This window comes from Ambystoma mexicanum, chromosome 3q (genome assembly GCF_040938575.1).
Source record: "Ambystoma mexicanum isolate Mex_15411 chromosome 3q, UKY_AmexF1_1, whole genome shotgun sequence".
NCBI classification, from domain to species: Eukaryota; Metazoa; Chordata; class Amphibia; order Caudata; family Ambystomatidae; genus Ambystoma; species Ambystoma mexicanum.
The window spans coordinates 621,982,888-622,004,992 of NC_090926.1; the positions used below are offsets into that span (position 1 = coordinate 621,982,888).

Genomic DNA, 22,105 nt, shown 5'->3' on the forward strand with positions numbered 1-22,105 from the left:
AGTGTTGAATTGAAGTCGCTTACACAGTCCACCTTGTCAAGCGCTTTGGTCGCGTCTAGTGCCATGAGTACTATTCCCTGTGAATCTCGGGAAGCCAGGTCCACCAGGTTCAGGGCTCTGCGGATGTTGTCGGCTGTAGACCGGTTCTTCAGAAAGCCGCTCTGGTCGGGTTGAATTATGTCTGGTAGGATGTGGGATAGGCGTGTTGCTAGGATCTTGGAGTAGATATTGACGTCAATATTGAGTAGGGCGATAGGTCTATATGGGGCTGGATTTCAAGGGTCTCCTCCGGGTTTAGGTAGAAGTACTGTGATTGACTCCTGCATGGAGGGCGTTATGACACCAGTGTCTCTGAAAGAGGTAAATAGCTGCACCAATGGGAGAGTAGCTTGGGCCTGAAGACCTTGTAGAACCTGGTTGTGTAGCCATCAGGGCCAGGGGCCCGGGATTTGAGGGATTTTATGGCCTCATCTACCTCCTCACTGGAGATCGCAGCGTCCAAGATGTCTCGGGTTGAGTTTGGTAGTTGGGGGAGTGCTGCTTTTCGTAGGTATTCCTTTTGTTCTTCCAGGTCCCGTGGCAGGGCAGTCATTACCTGTGCTAGATGATCTGCTGCCAGGCGTTTTGTCCTGCTCGGCGTATTGCGTTCTGCCTTGAGAATCCCGCAGTCCAATGATTGTATTGTTTCGCTTTAGCAAGTTTGGCCACCAGTAATTTGTTTGCTTTGTTGTTTTTGGCATAGTAGAATTGCTTGGCTTTTGCGAGTTGATGTGCTGTGTGTTCGGCATAGTGGGCTTCAATCTTTTTCTGTGCCGTGCGAATGGCATGTTGTGTTCTTGGGGACCATCCTTTTTCTTTTTGGATCTTCTCTGCTTTCCGGAGGTCATCCTCGAGGGGCAGGCGGGTCTGTCGCCTAGTCTTGTGGAAGGCTATGCCCGCACAAGACTAGGCAATTTCCGCGTATGACCGCTTTCATGGCGTCCTGGGTGTTAGCGGGGGAGTTGTCCGCTGTGGGATTTTCTTTAAAGAAATTCCTGATTGCAGTTGGGATTGAGTCCCTGAACGGCATCTTGTTAAGTATTGGATCATAGTGTCCATCTACATTTCACTGAATGGGATGATTCATCTACTCTGATTTCCAGGGTCACTGGGCCATGGTCAGACAGAATCCTTAGGCCTATGGTTACATCATTGGCAAATGAGAGTATCTGGAGGGAAACCAAGAGGAGGTCTATTCTGGAGAATGTCCTATGGACGTAGGAGTAGAAAGAACAGTCTTTTCCTGAGGGGTGGCATACTCTCCATGAGTCTACCACCTCCAGAGTTCTGAACAGCTGTAGGAGTGCCAGTGCTGAAGTGAAGTCTCCGGATGAAGGCGGATGGGATTTGTCCTTTGCGGGGTCCGGGACTCCGTTAAAGTGGCCGTCAATGATAATTTGACCCTCCAGTTAGGAATACAGGGTGGTGCTCAGAGTTTCTTAGAAGGCGGCTTGACCTATGTTCGGGGTGTATACTGATAAGAAGGAATATAGTTGTCCCAGCAGCAGGCACTTCACGGCAGCAAATCGGCCATCCGGGCAGAGTTTTGTATCTAGTATCTGGGGATCTAACCCCTTCTTAACCCCTTAAGTGCCATGGGTATTTCTCCCCAGTGCCAGGGCCTTTTTTGGTGATTTCGGTATGTGGCCATTCAATGGCTTGTAACTTTTTTGTTACATGAGGTATCTTGGCCAAATTTGGCTCCTTTTTTTCCCACATGTAGGCGGTCGTAACACCACCCAGGAATCCTAGGTTGCTGTAGGGGGGTGAGAGAAAATAAGCAAAAAAGGGGAAAAATGTAGCATTTTTTCAAAAAATGCCAATAAAATGATGTACAAAGAAGCCTGTGGTTTTTGCCTTGTAAGAGCTAGGAACGAATGGTTTGATGTGCTGAATTCCCCGATTTCCTGGCTTTCAAGAACAGGTTGAGTGGAAAAATTATTTTGATGTGGTTATCAACTGTTTTGTGAGACGTGTTTCGGTGAGTGGACACAGGGAAATGTCTCTGAAATTGGTTGGAAATGCAGACAATTCTCAGACTTTTCGCTCTGGCCACCCACCGAAACACACCGCCAACAACACGTGGCCTACCTTCTTGCATCCCCACACGTGTCCCGATGAAAACGGTACCTCACATGTGTGGGTGCACCTACCGGGGGCGCAAAAGGAAAAGGGTAACCCTGGAGCCTTTCGCCACTGCCCATTTTGTTCATGTGGGCAACCTACAGATTTGGGCCTAGGGTGTCGACGCCAGCAAGGAAAATGGGGAACCCCACGCATTTTCCAAAAGAGGACACCCGTGGGAACCCACACATTGCCAAATTGGAGGGGCGGTCCATCTCATGTAGCCCTCCCCAGGGGCAGATAATATGGGGGGGGGGGGTCGGAGGCTGTCCTACACTCCTCCCTGGGCTCAGGCGTCCGTTCCTAGGAGCAGATATCTGGTCCCAGGGAGGGCTACATGACATGGCACTCACTCCATTGCGGCTGGGGGGGGGGCAGGGGGTCAATGCCCCATCCCATTAGAAACTTCCCAGACCCTTTGGGGTGCCCCACAGACCCCCTAAAAAGCGTTCCACCATTTTCCATTTTTTTCTTTGTTTACGAAACTTGCCTTGGTGCAGAGGGGCACATTGGTGTGCCAATCTGGCCCTGGGGTACCCAAACCTTACTGCCCCACCCACTGGGGGGCCTGCCCACCATTTTTGGGCGCCCTCTCCCCCCTCACCCCAAATGGGTGGCAGGGGCACCTCATGCAGGCCTCCATGGACCTCCTACAAATGGCTGCATGAGGTACACCCCCCTCCATTTGGGGTGGGGGAGGGAAGAGGGCCACCACAAAAGGTGGGGCAGGACCCCCAATAGATGGGGCAGTAGGGTTTGGGCACCCTGGGGCCAGATTGGCACACTAATGTGGCCATCTGCACCAAGCGAAGTTGGATAAACAAAGAAAATACAAAATCGTAGGCTGCTTTTTAGGGGGGGCTGAGGGGCACCCTTAATTGGCAGCGAATGTTGTACTGCAACGGGGAGGCACTCCCCACCCCGACCAAAAGGGAGGTCCCCACCTCATGCATCCCTTCCTGGGGTCAGATACCCCTTCCTAGGAGCAGATGTATGCCCCTAGGGAGGGTTACAAGGGGTGCCCCCCTTTCTACTTCGGTTGGGGGGGGAGGCCACACCCCTTTCAATCAGTAAAAAATCCATGGTGGCTAGTGGCCCCCCACCCCCTTTTCCCAGCATTTTTATTTTTATTTTTTTACATTCCCTGGGGGCAGATGGTCAGCCATCTGCCCCCAGGGTTCTTGTGCATGTGCCCCCATGCTTACTTGAAGCAGCCCCCCCACTCACAAACAAATCAATGGTGGTCCAGTGGGTTGCTGGTCACGGATCAGCGCTCTGCGCTGATCCCTGACCACCAATGTGTTATATCAGTGGTGTCCTTGGAAAGGGGAGAACCTCCCCTTTCCAGGGACACCACTTTTTGTCATATCCCTGGTGGTCTAGTGGGCCCCAGGGCACCAAACCCACTCCCACCTCCCCCATCCCTAGATTTATTTATTTTTTTGTTTTCACCCCTGGGGGCAGTGATCATCTGCCCCCAGGGGTCTCTGGTGCTGTGGCCCCATGCTTTGGGGCCACGGGGGGAAGGGAGCCACTTACCTAGTAAGCAGCTCCCCCTCCCCCGCGTCACAATCGGATCTGTATTGATCCGGTGGCATTGCTGCCCGCAGATCGCGTGCCCTGCACCCGATCCGTGGGCAGCGATGCCACACAATGGGTATCGTTGGAAAGGGGAGGATCTCCCCTTTCCAACGATACCTGCCTCGATCTCCGGCTTGAAATGCAGCCGGAGATCGAGGCGGAACAAAAAGGTCTCTTACCTTCTCTCTTCCCCGCAGCAGCCGAAAATGGCTGCTGCTGGGAATTTACTTTCAGTTTCACGCCAATGTGCGTTACGCACGCCGACGTGAATCTGAAGGTAATCCAGCCCCCTGGCAGTACCTCCCCCTCACAAAGCCCAGGGGTTGGATTACAGTTTTGCTCGATCCTGCGTTGCAAGGATCGAGCAAAACAGAGTGCCTAAACCGACGAGCCGGCTCGTCGGTGGCAACCTGGAGCGATTGCCACCGACGAGCCGGCTCTTCGGTGGCACTTAAGGGGTTAAAGAGAAGTGCTGTGCCCCCTTTTTTTGTGTTCCCTGATGCACAAAATTGCTTTGGAAAAAGCCGAGAGCGTAGGCGCCCAAAGTCAACTGGCAAGAGGTGCGTTTCCTGTTGGCGGCCTTGCATTACAGGGGCATTGTTGGCAGAAGCGGTACAATTTATTCTGATACTAATCGTGATCCCTGTACTGAAGTTGCCCAAATAGTGCTAACCAGCCCTCCTGGTATGCAAGGATGGCCAGCGGACAAGGGCTGCTGCTCCCCAGCTTGTCATGCCAATCTCTGCACTTTTGCAGGTCGGTCTGCTAAAGCAGCATCACGTTCATTCTTCACCTACTCGTGCTGCCTGCCTGATGCCCTATTGCACTGCTGGGATACCTTCCAGGCTGATTGATTTCTGCTAGGCGTATGCTGTATGGACCCTTGGCTTATCTGTTAGGTAACACAGCCGGACAGGGCGATTCCGAATATACTATACACCCCTTCCAAATACTTTCTGATTGATTCATATTCGATTTATTTTTCAATCATGTCATTATAAACACTACACATTTATAATTTCAGAAGTTATAACCTACAGTGCACAAACTCACGCATCTAGTAACACAGGTGTACATGCAATACATTACATGTATATTTGATTTAACTCAAAACGGGTGAAGCGCATCTCATTTCACTGGCTTAACTCTTTCATAGGATTAGCTACATTTCTTCTCGTGATTGTTCCGATAGATGTAGTGTACTTTTAGCACTACTCATGTTCTTGGTTTGTCGACACACAGGTGTTTCGGCCTCTGGAGCAGTTGACACATGGTCAGCTTTAGGCAGCCTTCATCAGGATGGAAAAATCATTTGGTTCCCCTTTTAGAGGGTTCTTGTGTTTTAAATGTTTTTATTGTGCGTGTGTCTTCAAGCAGGTGTGGTTGAGTGGATCTGGCTCAGTATCCAATAGCAACGATCGCTGTCTTTTATCTCGTGTTAGATGTTGTTCTCCCTTCTGGTGATTCCGGGGACGTTTTAGACACAAGGGATCTGGTGTTGTAGTCTTGGAAAGCTGGGTCTGTCACTGCTATTCTTGTCTGGCGCTTTGCTCGGACTTCCCTGGCTTATCTGCAGGACTCAAACCTTGTAGTCCGTGATTCCAACCAAAATCAGAGTATAATTGTTTACTCTCAAGTCATTCACTTTTAAATGTGATGGTCAGTCAATCTTACAGCAATCACAGAGCAGTTCATCAATCAGGGAGATTTTTGGCACCAGTGTTGATGCCCTAAAGTTCTGACACCTCCCAATATTTGCAGATGCTGAGGATTACACCCTGTGTTTAACAATAAAACTGTATGTTAACTCCTGCCCACTTCAACTGCCCACATACCTTCTGATCTCCAGTTGGGATACATATTTTGGTTTTAGCTTTCAAGGGCACATCTTTCTAAAGATTACTTGGAAAGTACTTGCAGCATGTTTTTCCATTTTGTCACACTGGTTCTTGTGATTTCGGTATGATAACGTGGCTTAGCTGTTCGTGTGGTAAGTTGTTTGTTGATTTTTGATTTTGCGTATTTTCTCATCCATTTCATGGATTCCAACAGAGCATCCATCATGTTGGTTTTTTCGATGTATTCGCCCGGTGCCATGTCGCTTAAGTGGGCTTGCCACCTCGCAGAAGCCTCTGCCTCGATGTCGAGTCTATCTGGAATAGTTGTAAAAGTTTCTACATGTAGTTGTTGAGTTTGGCATGGATCATAGCAAGCAAGGTATTATGGTCTTTAAAACTGCTATGAATATCTTCAGAGAGCTTTTAAAAAGGGGCAAGCGAAATTGTAAGGGCTGCGATTCCATTATTGTGAATATGCAGCACTGCCTCACTAGAGAGTTGCGGACTTTAATGTCCTTGCTGGTTTGGTTCGTTGTTCGACAAATTATTACTTGATGGCGAGTAGTTCGGCGAGCACTGCACACTAGACGAAAGGTTTTTTGCTTTACAATTGTCATTGTGCATATTGCTGATGTTTGCCAGAGAATGTCAGTCAGCGTTCGCAGTTTCCGCCTTTTGACCTTGGTCCCTTTCATTGCCATTCAAATCGTCATTCCAATCACTTAAACGTTTAAGGGATGTAACGAATTGTCCATTTTTCCTTTGGATACAGCAGTAGCAGTTACTCACATCTTTATTAGAATACCTTTTCTCGAAAGAGAAACGCAAGTGATGTTCACAGATACGCTCCCTCATTTCTGCTACGTCTTGTTTTAGTCTTGGAATTCTGATTTGTTTCCAGGTAAGAGCACTTTTAATTAACCATTTTCTTTGCTGATGATCGCCTCGAGTCCACTGCAGATTGTTCATGATGCTTGCTGTCAATATTATTAACTTCCCGCTCCGTTCCGCACTCTGTTGTAGTGATTCTTTCCAAATCGTCTGTGCACATTAGATTCTTAGGATAGGCTGCCACCAGTGAGGTAATGTGAGCTTGCAGGCTAGTGGCGTGAAGTCGCCTTGGTGTTCTTGCTGTCACGGGTCCAGTTTCATTCACAGTCTCCACAATCTTTTTCACAGATCTGAGTGTTCTGTTCAGTTGCCTTATGATCATTAACATCTTTGTAAACATTAGAAGCCGTCTGTGTCGACACAGGACTCTCTCGCAGATGAACCCTTGAGTATATGGAAACAGTGTCAGCCTGCAGGAGTTCCGCCAAGGGTAGTAAATTTGGTTTCTTTATCACTTTCAGTTCTCCCCACATTCTGCACCGCATGTCTGTATCTGTCTTTTGCTATCAGTGTGTGTAGAGTGTTCCTTGAATCAGATAGCATTTCATCCACGTTATTCACAGCCTGTTCACTCACCTTGAAAATCAAGTCGTTCATTTTGTCTCTGTGAGGCTAATCGCAGTCGTCGTTGCTGCTGAGTTCTTGTTTCCACATGTTACATTGACTCAGCGGCCAAGTAACATAGTAAAGCTGGAGTTCTCGCAGTAGTTGCAGAGCCCGGTAGTGACTTGTGAGGGACTGGGGAGAGACTGGACTCTCAGCCAGACTTGCGTGCTGGCGCTATGCACCACTTCCAGTCTTTATGGACTTTCCTTTCAGCTTAAAGGCACCGCAGCAGCTTTGCACAGGATACATCTCCAGCAAAAAGAAACGTGGGACTCAGGAGAGACTGGACTCTCAGCCGGACTCATGCGTAACAATCTGGAACGGGTCCTAAATAGACTTAAGGGGGATGCCAAGCATTGGGCTACTCTCCCGACTTCAATGGTAGGAAGGGCAAATGTATTCAAAATGTTGGCACTGCTGTGTCTCCTGTATGTCATTCAAAATACGCCAGTGAAGGTCCCGACCGGGGTTTTTTGTAAGGGCGTCATTGCAGAGAGAGATCTGGGGAAATAAAACCCTGTGGATAGCATTAAAAACATTATGTTGGTTATCATGGGATGGCGGGCTGGGGATCCCGAACGTGCAGCATTATTATTGGGCCACCCATATTATGGCAATAAAATTAGTGGATGTTTGGAGTGGGCAGGGCTGTCCTCATGTAGAACGGGAATTGGGAAGGATGGGGTCATGGCCTCATATGCAGTTGCTATACGGGGTTCACACAACTAGGGGTCTGTACATTAGCTTTGCATACGGTAGGTCTTAGAGTCATGGGGTGGGGTTAGTGACCAAAGAGACTTTCTTTTGGGGGCACTTAGCCCTGCCTGAGGTGTATAAAGCGGGAGCGCAAAAGAGATGCCAGAGATCTGGAAGATGAGTGATGTGATATAGAGCAGGATAGTCTTGCATCATTTTCAAGCTTACAGGAGGGGTTTGGCTTGTAAAACAAGGATAGGTTCACCTGTGCCAGGCTGCGGCGTGCTATGTCATGGGAGAGGGATGGGATGTTTCGGAGAGATCCCTGATGGAAGCTAACCTCCTGTAAGACGAGATTAAGGGGAAGGCGATAACAATTCTATCAGATGATGAACAACCATATGTCCAAACCCCTGGTGAAGTTAAGGGAAAATAGGAAGGAGGAGCAGGAGGAGGAGGAGGAGCATAATGCAACTGCGTTTAATACAGTACAAAGTGCTGCATAGGGCGTACTACTGCAGCGTCTGCCTTCATTGTATGGGCATCGGACCCCTAATGTTAAGTGTGGTCTGGGAGTGCGCTCACTGTTTTATGTTATTGGAGTTCCCAAGATGCATGTCTTTTGGGGGTGGATAAGGGACCGACTATCCATAGCGAACCAGTTCCAGAGCGCCCAAAGGTAATTCTTTTGCACGCGTGGGGGGATATGGGATATAAGAGGAAAGAAAAGTGTCTGATAAAGACAGCCATGATGGTGGCGAAGGAAATCCTGGCAGGGGACTGGGGAAATATGACCCCACCCAGTATCCATAAGTGTGCAAAAATGGAGAGAAGGGTGTATAGAGACACAGGATGCCAGCATATAATCGAGACAATTGGGGCCAAATGGATTGAGGCCAATTGAGTTTTGAGCCTCGGATGCCTTCTGGAGATGAAATGGGGTGGGAGTGGGCAGGTCCGGGGATTGTGGTGCGAGTTTGAGGGGGCGATTTGGAGGCGAACAGGGGTGGGGGGCTGGTTGGTGAAAATTGCGCTATATGGTTGACTATTATGCGCGTTTGAAAAACAATAGTGTGTTCTAAAAGAAAAACAATTCAACACTTTAATGTAGGTCCAACAGCTGCCGTAACCCAAACATGGAAACAATTCAGCATTTTTGGTAAATTCTGATTATTTGTCCAAAGTACGTAACAAAAATTGTCAGCCCCTGAACGTTTAGTTGGGTACAGTATGATGCCTGTTGGGAAATCTGACTTGTCTTTCCCCCGTAATAATACTGACCAAGCTGCGAGGACAAAGCGTGTCAACACTAAGATCACAAAATCTGCCAGAGCACTAGCTACTGTTGAGTTTCCAGTCCCACTTCATGGTTGCACCAGTTTAGTAGTGAACTGTAGGCTTTGAGCAACGCAGGACATACAGCCAAGTTATGAATGTGGGGACTGTTTTTAGTTATATACTGACCGTTTGGATCAGCTCATATAAAATATTGGTTTGTAGTGAATGGTTTTGTTACATCCATATTCATTTTTATTCCAGTAAATATTGGCATCTGTAGTCTGTACTTGTGTTCTTTGTGTTGCTTGTATCACATGTTTTAAGCGTTACTGGTGAAAAGTGGGTTTGGTACGTATGACTAATCCTCTCTTTGTTGGGCATAGCTACAGAGACGAGTGAAATCGTGAAAAGCCCCGCAAGATCACCTCGCAGAGGCAGCCCAAAGCCACAGTCGCCCAGAGAAGAGCCGCAACTTTCAGATCAAAATGCAGCATATCTGCCAAAGAAGCCAGAATCTCCTGAAAATACAAGTAATAATGATCTGCTGACAATATTGCACCTTTACAGTTTAACAGTTCTTAAACATACTTACAAAGCAAGCCGTTTTCTACTAGTTACATTTTTTTTGACTGAGGCATACACATTTGTGATCTCAAGATGAGGTATGTTGTAATGGGACGTGCATCTCAAAGTGGTGATGTCCGAGCTTCTGGTTCCATGGAGTGTAGGGGTTTGTGTTCCAAAGGGACGGTTGAGAGAGGCTGGCTGGATGGGTGTGGGGAATGCAGTGTCCATCGTTTATACATGGGGTCTCCGTCTATTTACCTTTCCTGCTGTCTCATGGGCCCTGAATGAGCTCCAGACCAAGGACAATAAAACTTGCTGGGACTTATCGATAGTCCAGCGTCCATCATTTCACTGGCAAAGTGGATGACAGCCCAAGGTTAGGGGATCAAGATGTGAGGACTGCTGCGGGGGGGGGGTTGCAGCACCTCAGACACTGCCCCCACAAGCTTTCCCCACACCCAGAAGGTGAATGCGAGGCCAGCCATGGAGAGTAGCTGTGCGCAGAGCCCTGGCAAAGTACCCAGTGCGAGGGAAGGCTTGCAGCAATACGTAATGTGGTCCTTGTGGCAACAGACACCATCACCCGGCAGTCCACCGACACTGGCGGCTGCCCGGGCCTAATGGCAAGGGTCCCGGAATCCTGTGCTGCCTGTGTTTTGTCCCTGCGGTCGCCAGGGGAGCTGGCGATGAGCCAGCCATGGCACCCATGCTAGAAACCGGTGCATGAGCCAGGCAGCAGAGTTGCAGAGAGGTTTCCCTCGGACGAGGAAGCAGGACGTACTGCCTGCACGAGTTCCCTTACTGTGTCACAGAAGAGTGGCAGATGGGTTTTCCACTGAGCAGGGGGCAGGACAAACCTCCCCTACCAGTTCCTTTGTTGTAATGGTGATATCACCGGAGGGGAAGACAGCACGCACCAGTCACGTGGATGGCTGTTGGTGCATGTGCGGCCGCTGCCCGGTGCACAGCGTTCTGGAGGGCTATCCCTCCCTGCAAAGTGAGGAAAGGCAACATTTATGCAGCCATGAGGTAATTCTAGCAGTTTCGAATGAGTTCACCACAGGGCGGCAATTGAGGCATGTGCAGGGAATTGGATCAAGCTTTGGGAAGCTGTGTAGATCCACGAGAACGGACTGTGGTTGGGTTCCGTGGGTAGAGGTAGGTGTTGTATTAGGCCTGTGGTTTGTTATTGTGCTAGGTTTCTCCGTTTGTGGCCATTTTAGGAAGGGTTAGGATCATAACCTGGGTGGGAGTGGTATGTTGTGTTGAGGCCATTGTTGGTTTCCCGTTTATGTTCGTGTTGTGGCCTCATCCCTTTTAGGTTCCCGTGGCTCTCTGTTCGTGTTGGAAACATTTAATGTGGTGAGTTTATTTTGCTGCAAAGCATTTTGCTAGGTTAAGATTTTTCATATTCACTAGAGATTTTTCATATTCAGCGGTTGTCTGACTTCGAGAGGTGTGGCAATTAGAAACTTGGATGCAGACATTATTTACAGGTCTGACTCCTGCGATTTCCCATCACTTCAGTTGGACATGAGGGTGGGGGTTTTAAAGTGGAGTTAACTGTGCAAGTGAACGAAATTCATTGTATTTGTAACGTGTTGATTTATGCAATGTGACAAACAAGTTTTCAAAAATGTTATAGAAGCCTCTCATACGGTCATTTACATGTTCTTTAAGGTGCATTCCTGGTATTTCAGCGACGTTAAGTAGGAGTTGGGTCTGTACTGAATGGTAGAATCTCGTTTTAGGAGGCCCCAGGAGGAGCGGGGATGCTTCCATATGTTTTCATATTATTAACCGAATGGTAAGATATCCTGTATGTGAGCGTCAGCACTTCCATATTATTTACAGAATGGTAAGGTTCTCCTAAGAAAGCGTGAGACAGATCTAGAATGTTGTATTGTATTATATTGATTGTTTATTTGTATAGCGCCTATACACAATGTGTTTCAAAGCGCTTCAAGGAGGTTGGTAACAGAGGAGAATATAGTTACATTCTTACAAGTCCTTGCAACAAATCGGAATGTGAAAAATAAATATATCAGATAGTGCAAGTGCATTGAAACAATAGGGAAGAGAAGAGGAAGGAAAAAAGGAGACAAGAATAGCGACAACAATTGTTTCAGTGCATACATGACAAGAGGAAGGGGAGGAGGGGATGTGGGTTGGGGGGGAGTGGAGAGAAAGGATAAGGAGAGCACCAGAACAAGTGACCATCTTAAGAGGTCAATGACTATTTAAGGTAGTGCTGGGTTGGGAGGGGGAGAAGCCCAGGAGGGAAGGGGGGAGACGGACAAAATGTTGTCAGAGGTCAAGGGACAAATGATGAGAGTAAGTGCTAAGATAGAAGAGGGGGGGGGGCAAGATTGCTGCAGAAGGCAAGCAGCTACTATTACTATGCCTGACGGCAATTGGGGTAGTGCCAAACATTCACAGGGCAAGGGGGTGGAAAGCGGAGGAGGAGGGCTGGAGACTGCAAAGACAGGCAGCTACGAATTACTATGCCGGCAATTGGGACAGTGCTGGAAATTTGACGGCAGGAAGAAGAGAAGAGGAGAGGAGGCAGGTGACTGCAAAGACAGGCGGCTACGAATTACTATGCCTGATGGCAATTGGGGCAGTGCTGGAATTTGACAGGAGGGAAAGGAAGGGAAGAAGGGGAGGGTAAGGGAGGGGTAGGAGAAGAGGAGGGGGGGCACAAAGCGCTAAAGGCAAGTAAGGGGTGAGTGGGGGCAGAGAGACACTCACAGGGGCAAGGGGTGGGTGGGGGTATTTTGGAGGTACTCAGGAAAGTGGGGGGCAAGGGATGGAAGGGGGAGCAAGGGATGGATGGGGAGCTTGGAGACAAGAGGGTGAGTGGGGGGCAGGAGACACTCACGGGGGGGAGGGTGTGCAGGGGTGCTTGGAGACACACACATGGGGCCTGGGGAGGGGCTTGGAGTCACAAAACAGGGGGCAAACCCAAGGCGGCATTGCAGCGTTCCGGGGTAGACCTGGCCTTCGATACAGGCTTTAGATCGTAGGGCTGGCTCCCGCCTCCCGATGAAATGATTGGCTAAAGATGGTAAACTTAGCCAATGCCGGGCCTTGGGGAAGGGGGGACAGTGGCAGAATGGAGCGGCCATCTTAGAAGGCCACACATCGAGGTGGAAACACAGTTAATGCACACAAAATGTCACAAAACACATGGGAGCTGCACCTCCAAAATGAACAAAGTGCGTGTCTTTTCGTTATTGTAGAAAGTGAAACTTCGTGGCAAGAGGACGTTTCACTGAAGAAGAAGACGCATCATGGAAACCGGCTTACTGCAGACAGGGCACATGGATCAGAGCATGTTGTTGCTCATCCTTCATGTGGCAATCCGATCAGCTGTGAGCAGCTCATCTCACGCCGCCTCTGCTGTGGCTGAAGAATATACAGGAAAAACTCCCTAAGCCCTGATTATTATTGTTGTTTATTTACCTAATGGTAAAATCTCTGGTTGAGGAGGTGTCAGCGAGAGCGGGGTGTTTACCAGTGCAAATGTCCTGTTAGGTCGGCGCATATCCCCTGTAATACGATCTTTAGGGATCAGTTCCGAGAATAAAACGGTAGTGAGAGCGTTTATGGGTGTTAGCAATTTCTGTCACTAGCTGTAACCAATGTTTATTCTTGCTAGGTTTACATTTTGCTGAGTGGTGCCGCCTTAGTGGCATTTTGAGTGGTATGGTGAAGGGGGGCAGGGGGTTCGGTGTCGTTGCCCATATTTTGGTTTTAGTAGAGTTTGCATTGTGCATTGGTCGAGTTTTGCTTTGTGCAGTGTTGTTGCCAGGTACTTTCCTTCGAAGCAATGTATGGTAAGTAATGTGAACCTTGATTCTGTGTTGGAGAAGAGTAGTTTTAGGTGTGCGTGGTGCCAGTGAGTGTTATCAGATCTAGTATTGTGCTATTGGTGCATGTCTGTCTGTAGGGGTTTTAGGCGGTTGGCCGATGGGATTCGTTTTGTGCGGTGTAGTTGCTCGCAGTTGACACATTTTGCTTGGGTGTGGCAGGCCTGAGATCCTGGGGGGCAGCCCAGGGTGGAAGGTGTTGGTGCATTGGTGGAGATGTTTGTTAGTTGGTGGTGTTGCTTGTTACGAGTAAAGATATGCTCAGGTGTGCCTGCCCCGAGGTCCTGAGAGGCAGCTTAGGGCAGGTGTCTGTGCAATTTTATATATTTTTTTTGGTCAGTGGTTTTCTTGTCGTTTCTTGGTTGCTTTTGTTGGGAAGCATTAATGCCCTTTTTCCACATCGGTGGGCGTTTCTCTCCAGATTTTGCATATGTGAAAGGACTGAGTGGGTGATTGCGGAGTGATAGCAGAGTGATAGCTGAGCAGAGTGCAGTATCCTGTCATTTTCGTAGGGTCTGGGTTTTGGTTTGGTGAAAGGTTTGTACCTTTCTGTGTTTCATTGTACTTTGGCTTTTGCCCATACAGTGGGCCACTTTGTGGGAAAGGTTGGCTTGTGTATTGTGTGTGGTAAGGTAATGTAAACTGTGCAGGTCATCGCTTCATTGCATGTGCTGTGGTTTGTGTATAATGGAGGGGGGGTGAAGTGTTACAATGGGATGTGCATGCCAATGTTGTGATGGCAGAGTTGCTGGTTCTATGGAGTGTAGTAGTTTCTGTGTTCCAAAGGGACGGTTGGGGCTTGAGTGAGAGGCTGGCTGGATGAGTGTGGGGAAATCCAGTGTTCAACGTTTATACATGTTTCCATCTACCTTTCTTGCTGTTTCATGGACCCTGAATGAGCTCCAGACCAAGGACAATAAAGCTTACATGTAATTACCGACTGTCCTGCTTTCATCATTTCAAGGTACTTGTACGTCGGACCTGTGTGTCAGTATTTTTCATCAATTACATATTTTTTTTATTAACCTTTTTCATTGAACTTATAAACATTACACATGTTGGCTTATCAACATCCCATCATTGAGAGTCTGCCTGCCACTTAACTACCCCCTCCCCCAAATCCCCTTAGTCGTTCGTCCGCCTATCCCTTACCATAGTCTTACACCTCCCTGCACTTATTGTACTATGCCTCCCCTGCCGGGTTCCTGCTTCCGCTTCATCTGATGATCGGACCCGTTCAACCTCTTGAGACCCCTCTTGCGCTGTAGACAAAAGTTCTTGGAGCAACGATATCCATGATTCTATGTCTGAGTTTCCTTCCCCTTGTCTCACCCAGGCTAGGTTCTGTCATACTGCTGGCTCCGCCTGTGTCTGTTTTTGTAGGTCCCTCCACCACAACTGTGTCACTGTGTCACTGGGCCTCTTTGTGCCTTCCATCCCATTGCTATTCTGCGTTTCGCTGGCACATACCCTAAGTCCCTCAGTTTGGTGACATGCAACATGTATTTTGGCCTCGTAAAGATATCGAGCAAGCAAGCCGCAGAGTATTGTCTGTCCAGTGTTATGGCTGCTTTTTCCATCATTTGTACGATTTCATTCCAGAAGCGTTGTATTTCTCTGCAGGCCCAGAACATGTGTTTCATGTCGGCATTGACATAACCACACTTGGGCAGTGTTGCTTAATTACATTAGCAAAGCGTGAGATTTTCTGGTGTTAAGTTCGCTCTATGGGTCACGTACAGTTGGATGAGCTGCAGTTACGCGTTCCTGGATACTTTTTTGTGGTATGAAAGCACTCCCTCCCATATACTGTCTGTGAACTGCTCTTGTAAGTTATTTTCCAATTTCTGGCACGTCTGCCCCATTTGGTCCTTCTGTTGGGTTATAAACAGCTCATAGGGCCTCAATACTGTGTGACCTCCTTCTGAGGTGTTGTAGAAGTGCTACTATTGCCTTGTTCGCCGCCCATCTCCCAGTAGTTTCTGGCCAGTTCTGCTTGAACGCCTTAAGCAAAGAGGTATGTGTGATGTGTTGCCCTTTATGTACACCCGTATTAGCAGTGAATGTGCAAAAATCTACTAGTTGCCACCCCCTGGACTCCCAGTGTTTCCGCACGTTCAGTCTACTTTGTGTCTCCTGTTCTTAATACTACCAGAGTGATCTGGGGGGACTAGGGTATTGTATTTCCCATTAAGCAACAGGCTCTTTGCCACATGGCTTTTCCTAGTGACCGCAGGAGTGGGGGCTTGTGCCAGTGAGACCTCTTTCAAAGAGTATGGGGTGCTATCTGGTTGCAACAGTGATGTATCTTGGATCGGCTCGTCGGACAGCCATTCTGTGACAAACCGCAGCTGACACGCCACAGAATACATCCCTTGATTGGGCACCCTGATACCCTCTTTTTCATATGGCCTCTGTAGTTTAGTTAGTGCTAGTCTACATCCCATGTGTTGCCAAAGGACACGCAGCATATCGTGTCTAGTTTAACGAAAAAGTTCCTGGGGATATTGTATGGCACATTAGTAAAATAGTGGAGGAACCTGGGGAGCACTACCATTTTTAATAGTGCCACCCTCCCCATCAATGAGAGAGGCAATCTGGACCAAAAAACGAATCTGGTGTTCTGTCTTGGGATGATGGTAGATGTCTACACCTAGGTATCTGAATGTGTGTACTGCCCATCTCAGCGGTAGTGCAGGCAGCAAGTCTGCTGACTTAAGGCTATATCCCACTAGTTGAAACAGACATGATTTGTGTTTGCTGATTATGATGCCAAGAGTTCGGCATACCATTCGAACACCAATTATGTACTGTAAATTGGTGTTGTGGTGCTGGATATAAAAAAAGCATGTCGTCATCTTACATGGAAATCAGATTCCATTTGCTGTGTATGGGTATGCCCTCCTTTTTCTACTCTCCCTGAAGGTACACTGCTAAGGGTTCTAGGCTAGTGTGAACAGCATGGGGACCAGAGGCAACCTTGCCCTGTGCCCTTCTCAAGCGCCCATTGTTGCGAGATCTGGTTAACCGTTTTAACTCTGACTGCTGGCTGTACAGCAGCCGCACCCATTTGCTGTACGCGGGTCTTATGCTGAATCTGCATAGTGCAGCCAGTAGCCACAGCCACCTAACTGAATCAAACACCTTAGCCGACTCTAGTGAGCCTAGTCTAGATCTATGGATCTGTGGTATCTTTGTTGTAGTCTATCGTGTTGTGTAACCTACGCAGATTCCATGTGATGTTTCTTTCAGGTACATATCCCGTTTGAGTATGTATTAGCTGGGCTATGGCCACTTTTAGTCTATTAGCGAATAGGGGGGTAAGTATCTTCCCATCTTGGTTGAGAAGAAACAGCGGCCTGTATGACCCGTAGTCCGTTTAAGGTTTATTTGGTTTAAGTAGCAGTATGATTATGGATACTCTCAATGTCAGCAGAAGGGCTTCCATAGCATATGCTTCATTTAGCATTGCTCGCAGCGGGGCTCTACTTCGATCAGGCATTCTTTATAAAACTCTGCAGGTAGCCCGTTTGTGCCTGGCGTCCTGCCTGATAGTAACCCTCTAATGGTGCCGTCCAATTCCTCTAAGAATATGAGGGTCTCCAGACTTTACACCACTGCAGAGTCTTAAGCTCGGAAAGTCTAGCTGTTCTAATGCTTTCAATTTTTCAGGGGCCTGTACTACTAATGTATCCGTATATAGTTCTTTGTAATATTCACAGAACAGTTTGTTTATTTTGCTTTGTGTCATATACAGCACTCCCTCCTTGTTTTCTATCGCCTGTATCATGTCACACTTTGTTTCACTTTTATATAACCAGGCTACCAATTTGCCTGGTTTGACTCCCTCCGTGTGTTGTCTTCACATATTTTGCATAATTTGGCGCGCCTAACCTATCCCAGTGTGTGTCGCATTCGTGTTTCAGCCTTTGAGCTTCCTGTGCTTGGGTAGTGGTCATGCTCCCGGCCCGTTGAAAGCCTTCTAGGGTGGCTTCTGCCCTTGGTAAGACCTGTTCTATCACTGCCTGAATCCCACCCGCTTTAGCTATTGCTGTCCCTCAGATCACCACCTTAAAGGCTTCCCACAGCGTCCCTGCCGACATCACGCTCCCGGTTTTGTGCTCTAAGTATTTGATGCCTTTTCTGACTTGATCCCTAAAGACCCCGTCCTTCAGAGATTCCCCTCTAAGCCTCCAGGTCGGCATGCATGCGCTTGGAGGGTGTGCCCTCTATGTGACCAATAGCAGCCTGTGGTCCGACAGCACCCGTGCTTTATGTTCTGCGGTAGTGAACTCACTTGATGGCTCCTTTCCTGTAAATTATAGTCCAGCCTTGTATGTAAGCCTTGTTGGGATGTATAGCTTGTATATCCCCAAGTGCACGGATGGAGTGTCCTCCAGACATCAGCCAGGTCGAATTCTGTGAGCAAAGCATTCAGGGCTTTAGCAGGGGGGTGCTGGGTGTGTGTATTTGTCATCTGATCTATCAAGCCTAGGGTCTCAGGTACAGTTAGTCTCCTCCCCAGATTAGAGCACAATGTCTATGCAGGGCAATCTTGGAGTATAAGGAGTGGAAATAGGCTGCTGTATCATGATTCCGGGCATAGGTGTTGAGGATACACATTTAGCCTTTTTCTAGAAAGTCATGTATCCGGACCATCCTGCCTTATTTGTCTGTGACTCTGCTGAGCACTACTGTCGGCTCCACCCAGATAAGTACCTCTAGCGTATTCAGAATACGGTGATGCCAGTTTTTTGCCGCTCCATTTTTTTGCGGGCGCGCTATGTTTCTCCTGTGTGAGTTGCGTCTCTTGTAGAACCGCTATATCTGCCTTTTTTTCTTTGCAGATATGTCATTATCCTGTTTCTTTTTATGTAGCTATTAAGACCCCTGACGTTCCATCATGCTGAGACCTAGTGGTGAACCCCGACGGGTACAGGTCTGTTGTGTGGTACGCATGCTTGAATAGGTTGACCCCCGTACTGACCTCCCCAACTCCTCCCCCCGCCCCCCATGTCCCCCCCAACTATTTCCTAGCTATGTACATCATGCTCAGGGGTTCCCGCTTCTTATAGCCGTGCCCGCTAACCTTGTCCTCGGGCTCTGGTCAAGTGGCGTGTGGATACGTAAACATTAGTATCCAAATTTAACTGTTTCTTGGTAAAGGACACACTTTCCCAACGCTCGCTCTTGTTCTTCCTGAGTCTGCGTTGCGAGTGCTTCTGTTTCAAAGTTATGCCAAAGAATACTTTCGGCGTGGATCTCTTGTCTGCTTAATTTGGCGCTGGTTCAGCTGTACCTGTACTGTGATCTGTGTGGGGCTCTCTTCACTCAACCATTGTCGTTTAACCATGACTTGGCATTTGATGGTAGGCATGTCCCTTCCATCCACTTATGGGCTTCTTCTGGGGCATCAAAGAATAGGCTCGGCCGTTGTGTATAACCTTTAATTTTGCTCGGTACAGCAGCATGTATTTGAGGTTAGTTGCATAGTCTTCTTTTCACTGAGGCGTAGTGCATCCTCGACTTTTGTACTTGCAAAGTGTAATCTGGATACGCTGTGATCTGGGATGACACTCGTATCTTGCCACCTTTACTGAAAAATTCCAGGATCTTTACTCTGTTCTTGTAGTTCAGGATCCGGGTTATAATGGGCCGTGGTAGGGCCCTGGTGGTAGTTTTCTAGCCAGGGATCTGTGTGCTTGTTTGATTGTGAATCCTGAGTAAGTGTGCCCGGGCTCACCTCCCGCAAGAGCATATTTTGTGGGGTTTGCTCCTTCCGTGCCCTCCGCAAGTCACACAATACGTACAAACGTTATTCCTTCTCGCACGTCCTTCTGCATCCTCCACCCTGCCTTCCAAATTCCTCATTTGTTGTTGCAAGATCGATATGTCATCTGCCTTGCTTTTAAGACTCTGTGTATTTTTTGTCTCCTGTTGCTCCAAAGTTCCATTTCTTTCAGTGAGTGCCCGGACATCTTGTCGTAGTAGGTTTATGTCTATGCTAATGGCATCCATTTTGGTTTCTAGAGCCGAGCCTAGCCTAGCCTCCTTTGCCCCCTTCTCAGGACTGGGCCTTGGCCGTGACCCAGCTTGTTGTTCCTACTTCTGGCGCTGCTTCTACAAGTACACATGCCTCCTAGCTGCTTCCTCTGACTCTGCTGTCCCCCCCCTCTGTTATTTGTGCAGTGACTGCACTGGCGTGCAGTAATTATCGTATTTTGCAGCTAGCCACCACGACAGAGGACTAGAGGCAGTATCCACTCCCTTTCAGCCGGGCTACCAGCACATTATTTATTATTCTGCTCGTGTTGGGCACACGCCTCTGCCTGGTGTTTGCTGTGAGTGCGATCCAGGGGTGGGTGGAGGCCTCTCTTTGGTGCCCTCCGCTATCCACCAATGTCCTCTCGCCGCTCTCTTCAGACCCACCATTGTTTGCGCTGCGGATATTCTCCTTAATTAGGTCAAACTATGCTCCATCAAATCTTTTCGGAGGATGTGTGCCACTCTCCTCCCCAAGGCTCACCCCCTCACTTCCCCTCTTTCACTGGTATTGCTCAAGCTGTCGCCACCTCGGTGCAGCCCTTCCAGGACCTGCAGCGTGGTCTCCTACGGAAGCCGGCCCCACCCCCCACAGTGGGGTGTCTTCTTACCCGCCTGTAGTCTGCTCCTCGGATCAGCTTACTACCTTGACTGTGGCTGATTGTTTCTGGACGCTTTCCGCACCCTGCCTTCACCGGCCGCACCCCATGCTGGATTGCTGCTTGTGTCGGCCCCCTTGCAGTTGCCTGACTTGGTTGCAGCGGGGCGTGCGGCTGCCATTCTGTCCGTCTGCATATTTCTTCCCTCCAGGCCGTGCGGCAGCGGAGTGTGCATTTGTCGCTTCACCCTCTTTTGCTTTCCATCCCTCTCAGCTGTGTCAGGGGCTGATGTTGGCGGCCCGCTTCACTGGCACCCTCCTGGCGATACTGCTACTGTTCAGGATGGAGCGGAGTGGGGCTTCTGCACCCACCGCCATCTTGGTTGCCGGTCCAACGTACAGGGGGTCGGCGGGCCCATTCTCTGTTTCTCTGCTGTTGTTCCTCCTGATCGTTCACTGTGCAGTTTCCGGAGTTTACAGCGCTCTTATTGTACGGTAACAGCTTCCAGCGCTGCCAGGATTTTCTTCTTTGTGAATTTTTATGCCGGATCGAGTGTGAGCATTAGAAAGTGCGTCCCTACAGCATGGCCTTTAGCCACACCCCCCCCCCCCACCTCATCAATTGCCTTTATTCATATTTTGGTTCACTGTAATGTTTTTCCATTCTTTTTTTTTTTAACTTTGTTTATTTTAAATCAAGGCAGGATGATAAGTACAGACATTATAAGCAGTCGTTATTTAGGCATGTTAAACCCCAGTCCTCTATCCCCCCCCTGCGACTTTTTCCCCTCCCTCCTCCCCCTGGTCCATCTGTCCCATAGGCCCTGTAGGCGGGCTCCTCCCTCCCGGGCAGTCCGAATTGGGCCTCAGCGACTGTGTCTTCCTCCGGGATCTCCTGATTTTTTAAGATCCAGCGGGCCCTGGTGGGTTTGTAGGTCAGGGCGGGGAAGCGCTGGTCGAATTCCAGCACTGGGGCCCAGATATTCTGGAAACGATGAAGAGTTCCCGCTTGTGCTGCCGTCACCATCTCCGCTATCAGAATGTCCCAAAGTTTGGTCCACCATTGGGCTATGTGAGGGCCTTCCGGGGTTTTCCAGGTTCGGGCCACCACCATTTTCCCTGCTAGTAGGCAGTGTGTTACTAGTTTCGCTCTGGGTCCAGAGCGCGGATAGGTCCCGGGAATTAGAGCACCCAGCAAAACCGGTTCTGGTTCCAAGGGAATCATTGTTCCGGTAATTTGTGAGATGGACCCTAGGCAAGCTTTCCAGAATGGTTGGATCTTCTGGCAGTCCCACCACATGTGGAAGAAGGAGCCTGGGTGGCCGCATCCTCTCCAGCAAGAGTGGTCCACCTGGGGGTTCATATGGTGAAGTCTGAGGGGCGGATAGTACCACCGCAGCGTGATCTTATACGCACATTCCCTGTTGGTGATGCAGGTGGACGAGGCATGTGTTCTGGTCCATATGTCAACCCAGGTTTGATCCTCTATCGGGTGACCCAGGTCCGCTTCCCATTGGGCCATGCAGCGGGTTCTTGTGGTCAGGAAGTCGCTTAGAAAGTGTCTGTACAGGGTGGATACTCTGCCGCGGGTTGGAAGATCTCCCAGGGTGAGTTCTAAGGCAGTAGGAGGGCGTGTTGCTGCTTGCAAGGTTTGGGGATGCGAGCACCAGTGGCGTAGTTGAATATATGTGAATCTATCCCGTTCCTGGAGTTGGAACTTCTCCTTGCATTGGGCGAATGTGAGCGGTCTCTCCCCCGTATACAGCTGGTCTATGGTCTCCAGCCCACCTTTGATCCAGTTACGAAAGTTGCGAGGGTTCATACCCGGTGTGAATGTTGGATTATGAAAGACCGGGGAACGTGGGCTCAGCCCTCTTGGCACTCCCTTTTGTTTTAGCGCCCAGTCCCAGGTGCTAAGGGTGTGTTTAGTTGATAGCAGGAGCTCTCCCCAATGGGTCCTGAGGGGGGGGCGG

At 48.9% G+C, this 22,105-nt stretch overlaps 1 protein-coding gene across 1 annotated transcript in view; it reads left to right on the forward strand.

Annotated features, from left to right (window-relative positions):
* Positions 1-22,105, forward strand: part of ELAC2 (elaC ribonuclease Z 2) — a 972,577-nt gene that overhangs the window by 180,034 nt on the left and 770,438 nt on the right. The window contains exon 7 of the mRNA XM_069654514.1: positions 9,437-9,583. Coding sequence (XP_069510615.1) covers positions 9,437-9,583 — 147 coding nt within the window. The remainder of the gene's footprint in view (positions 1-9,436; positions 9,584-22,105) is intronic.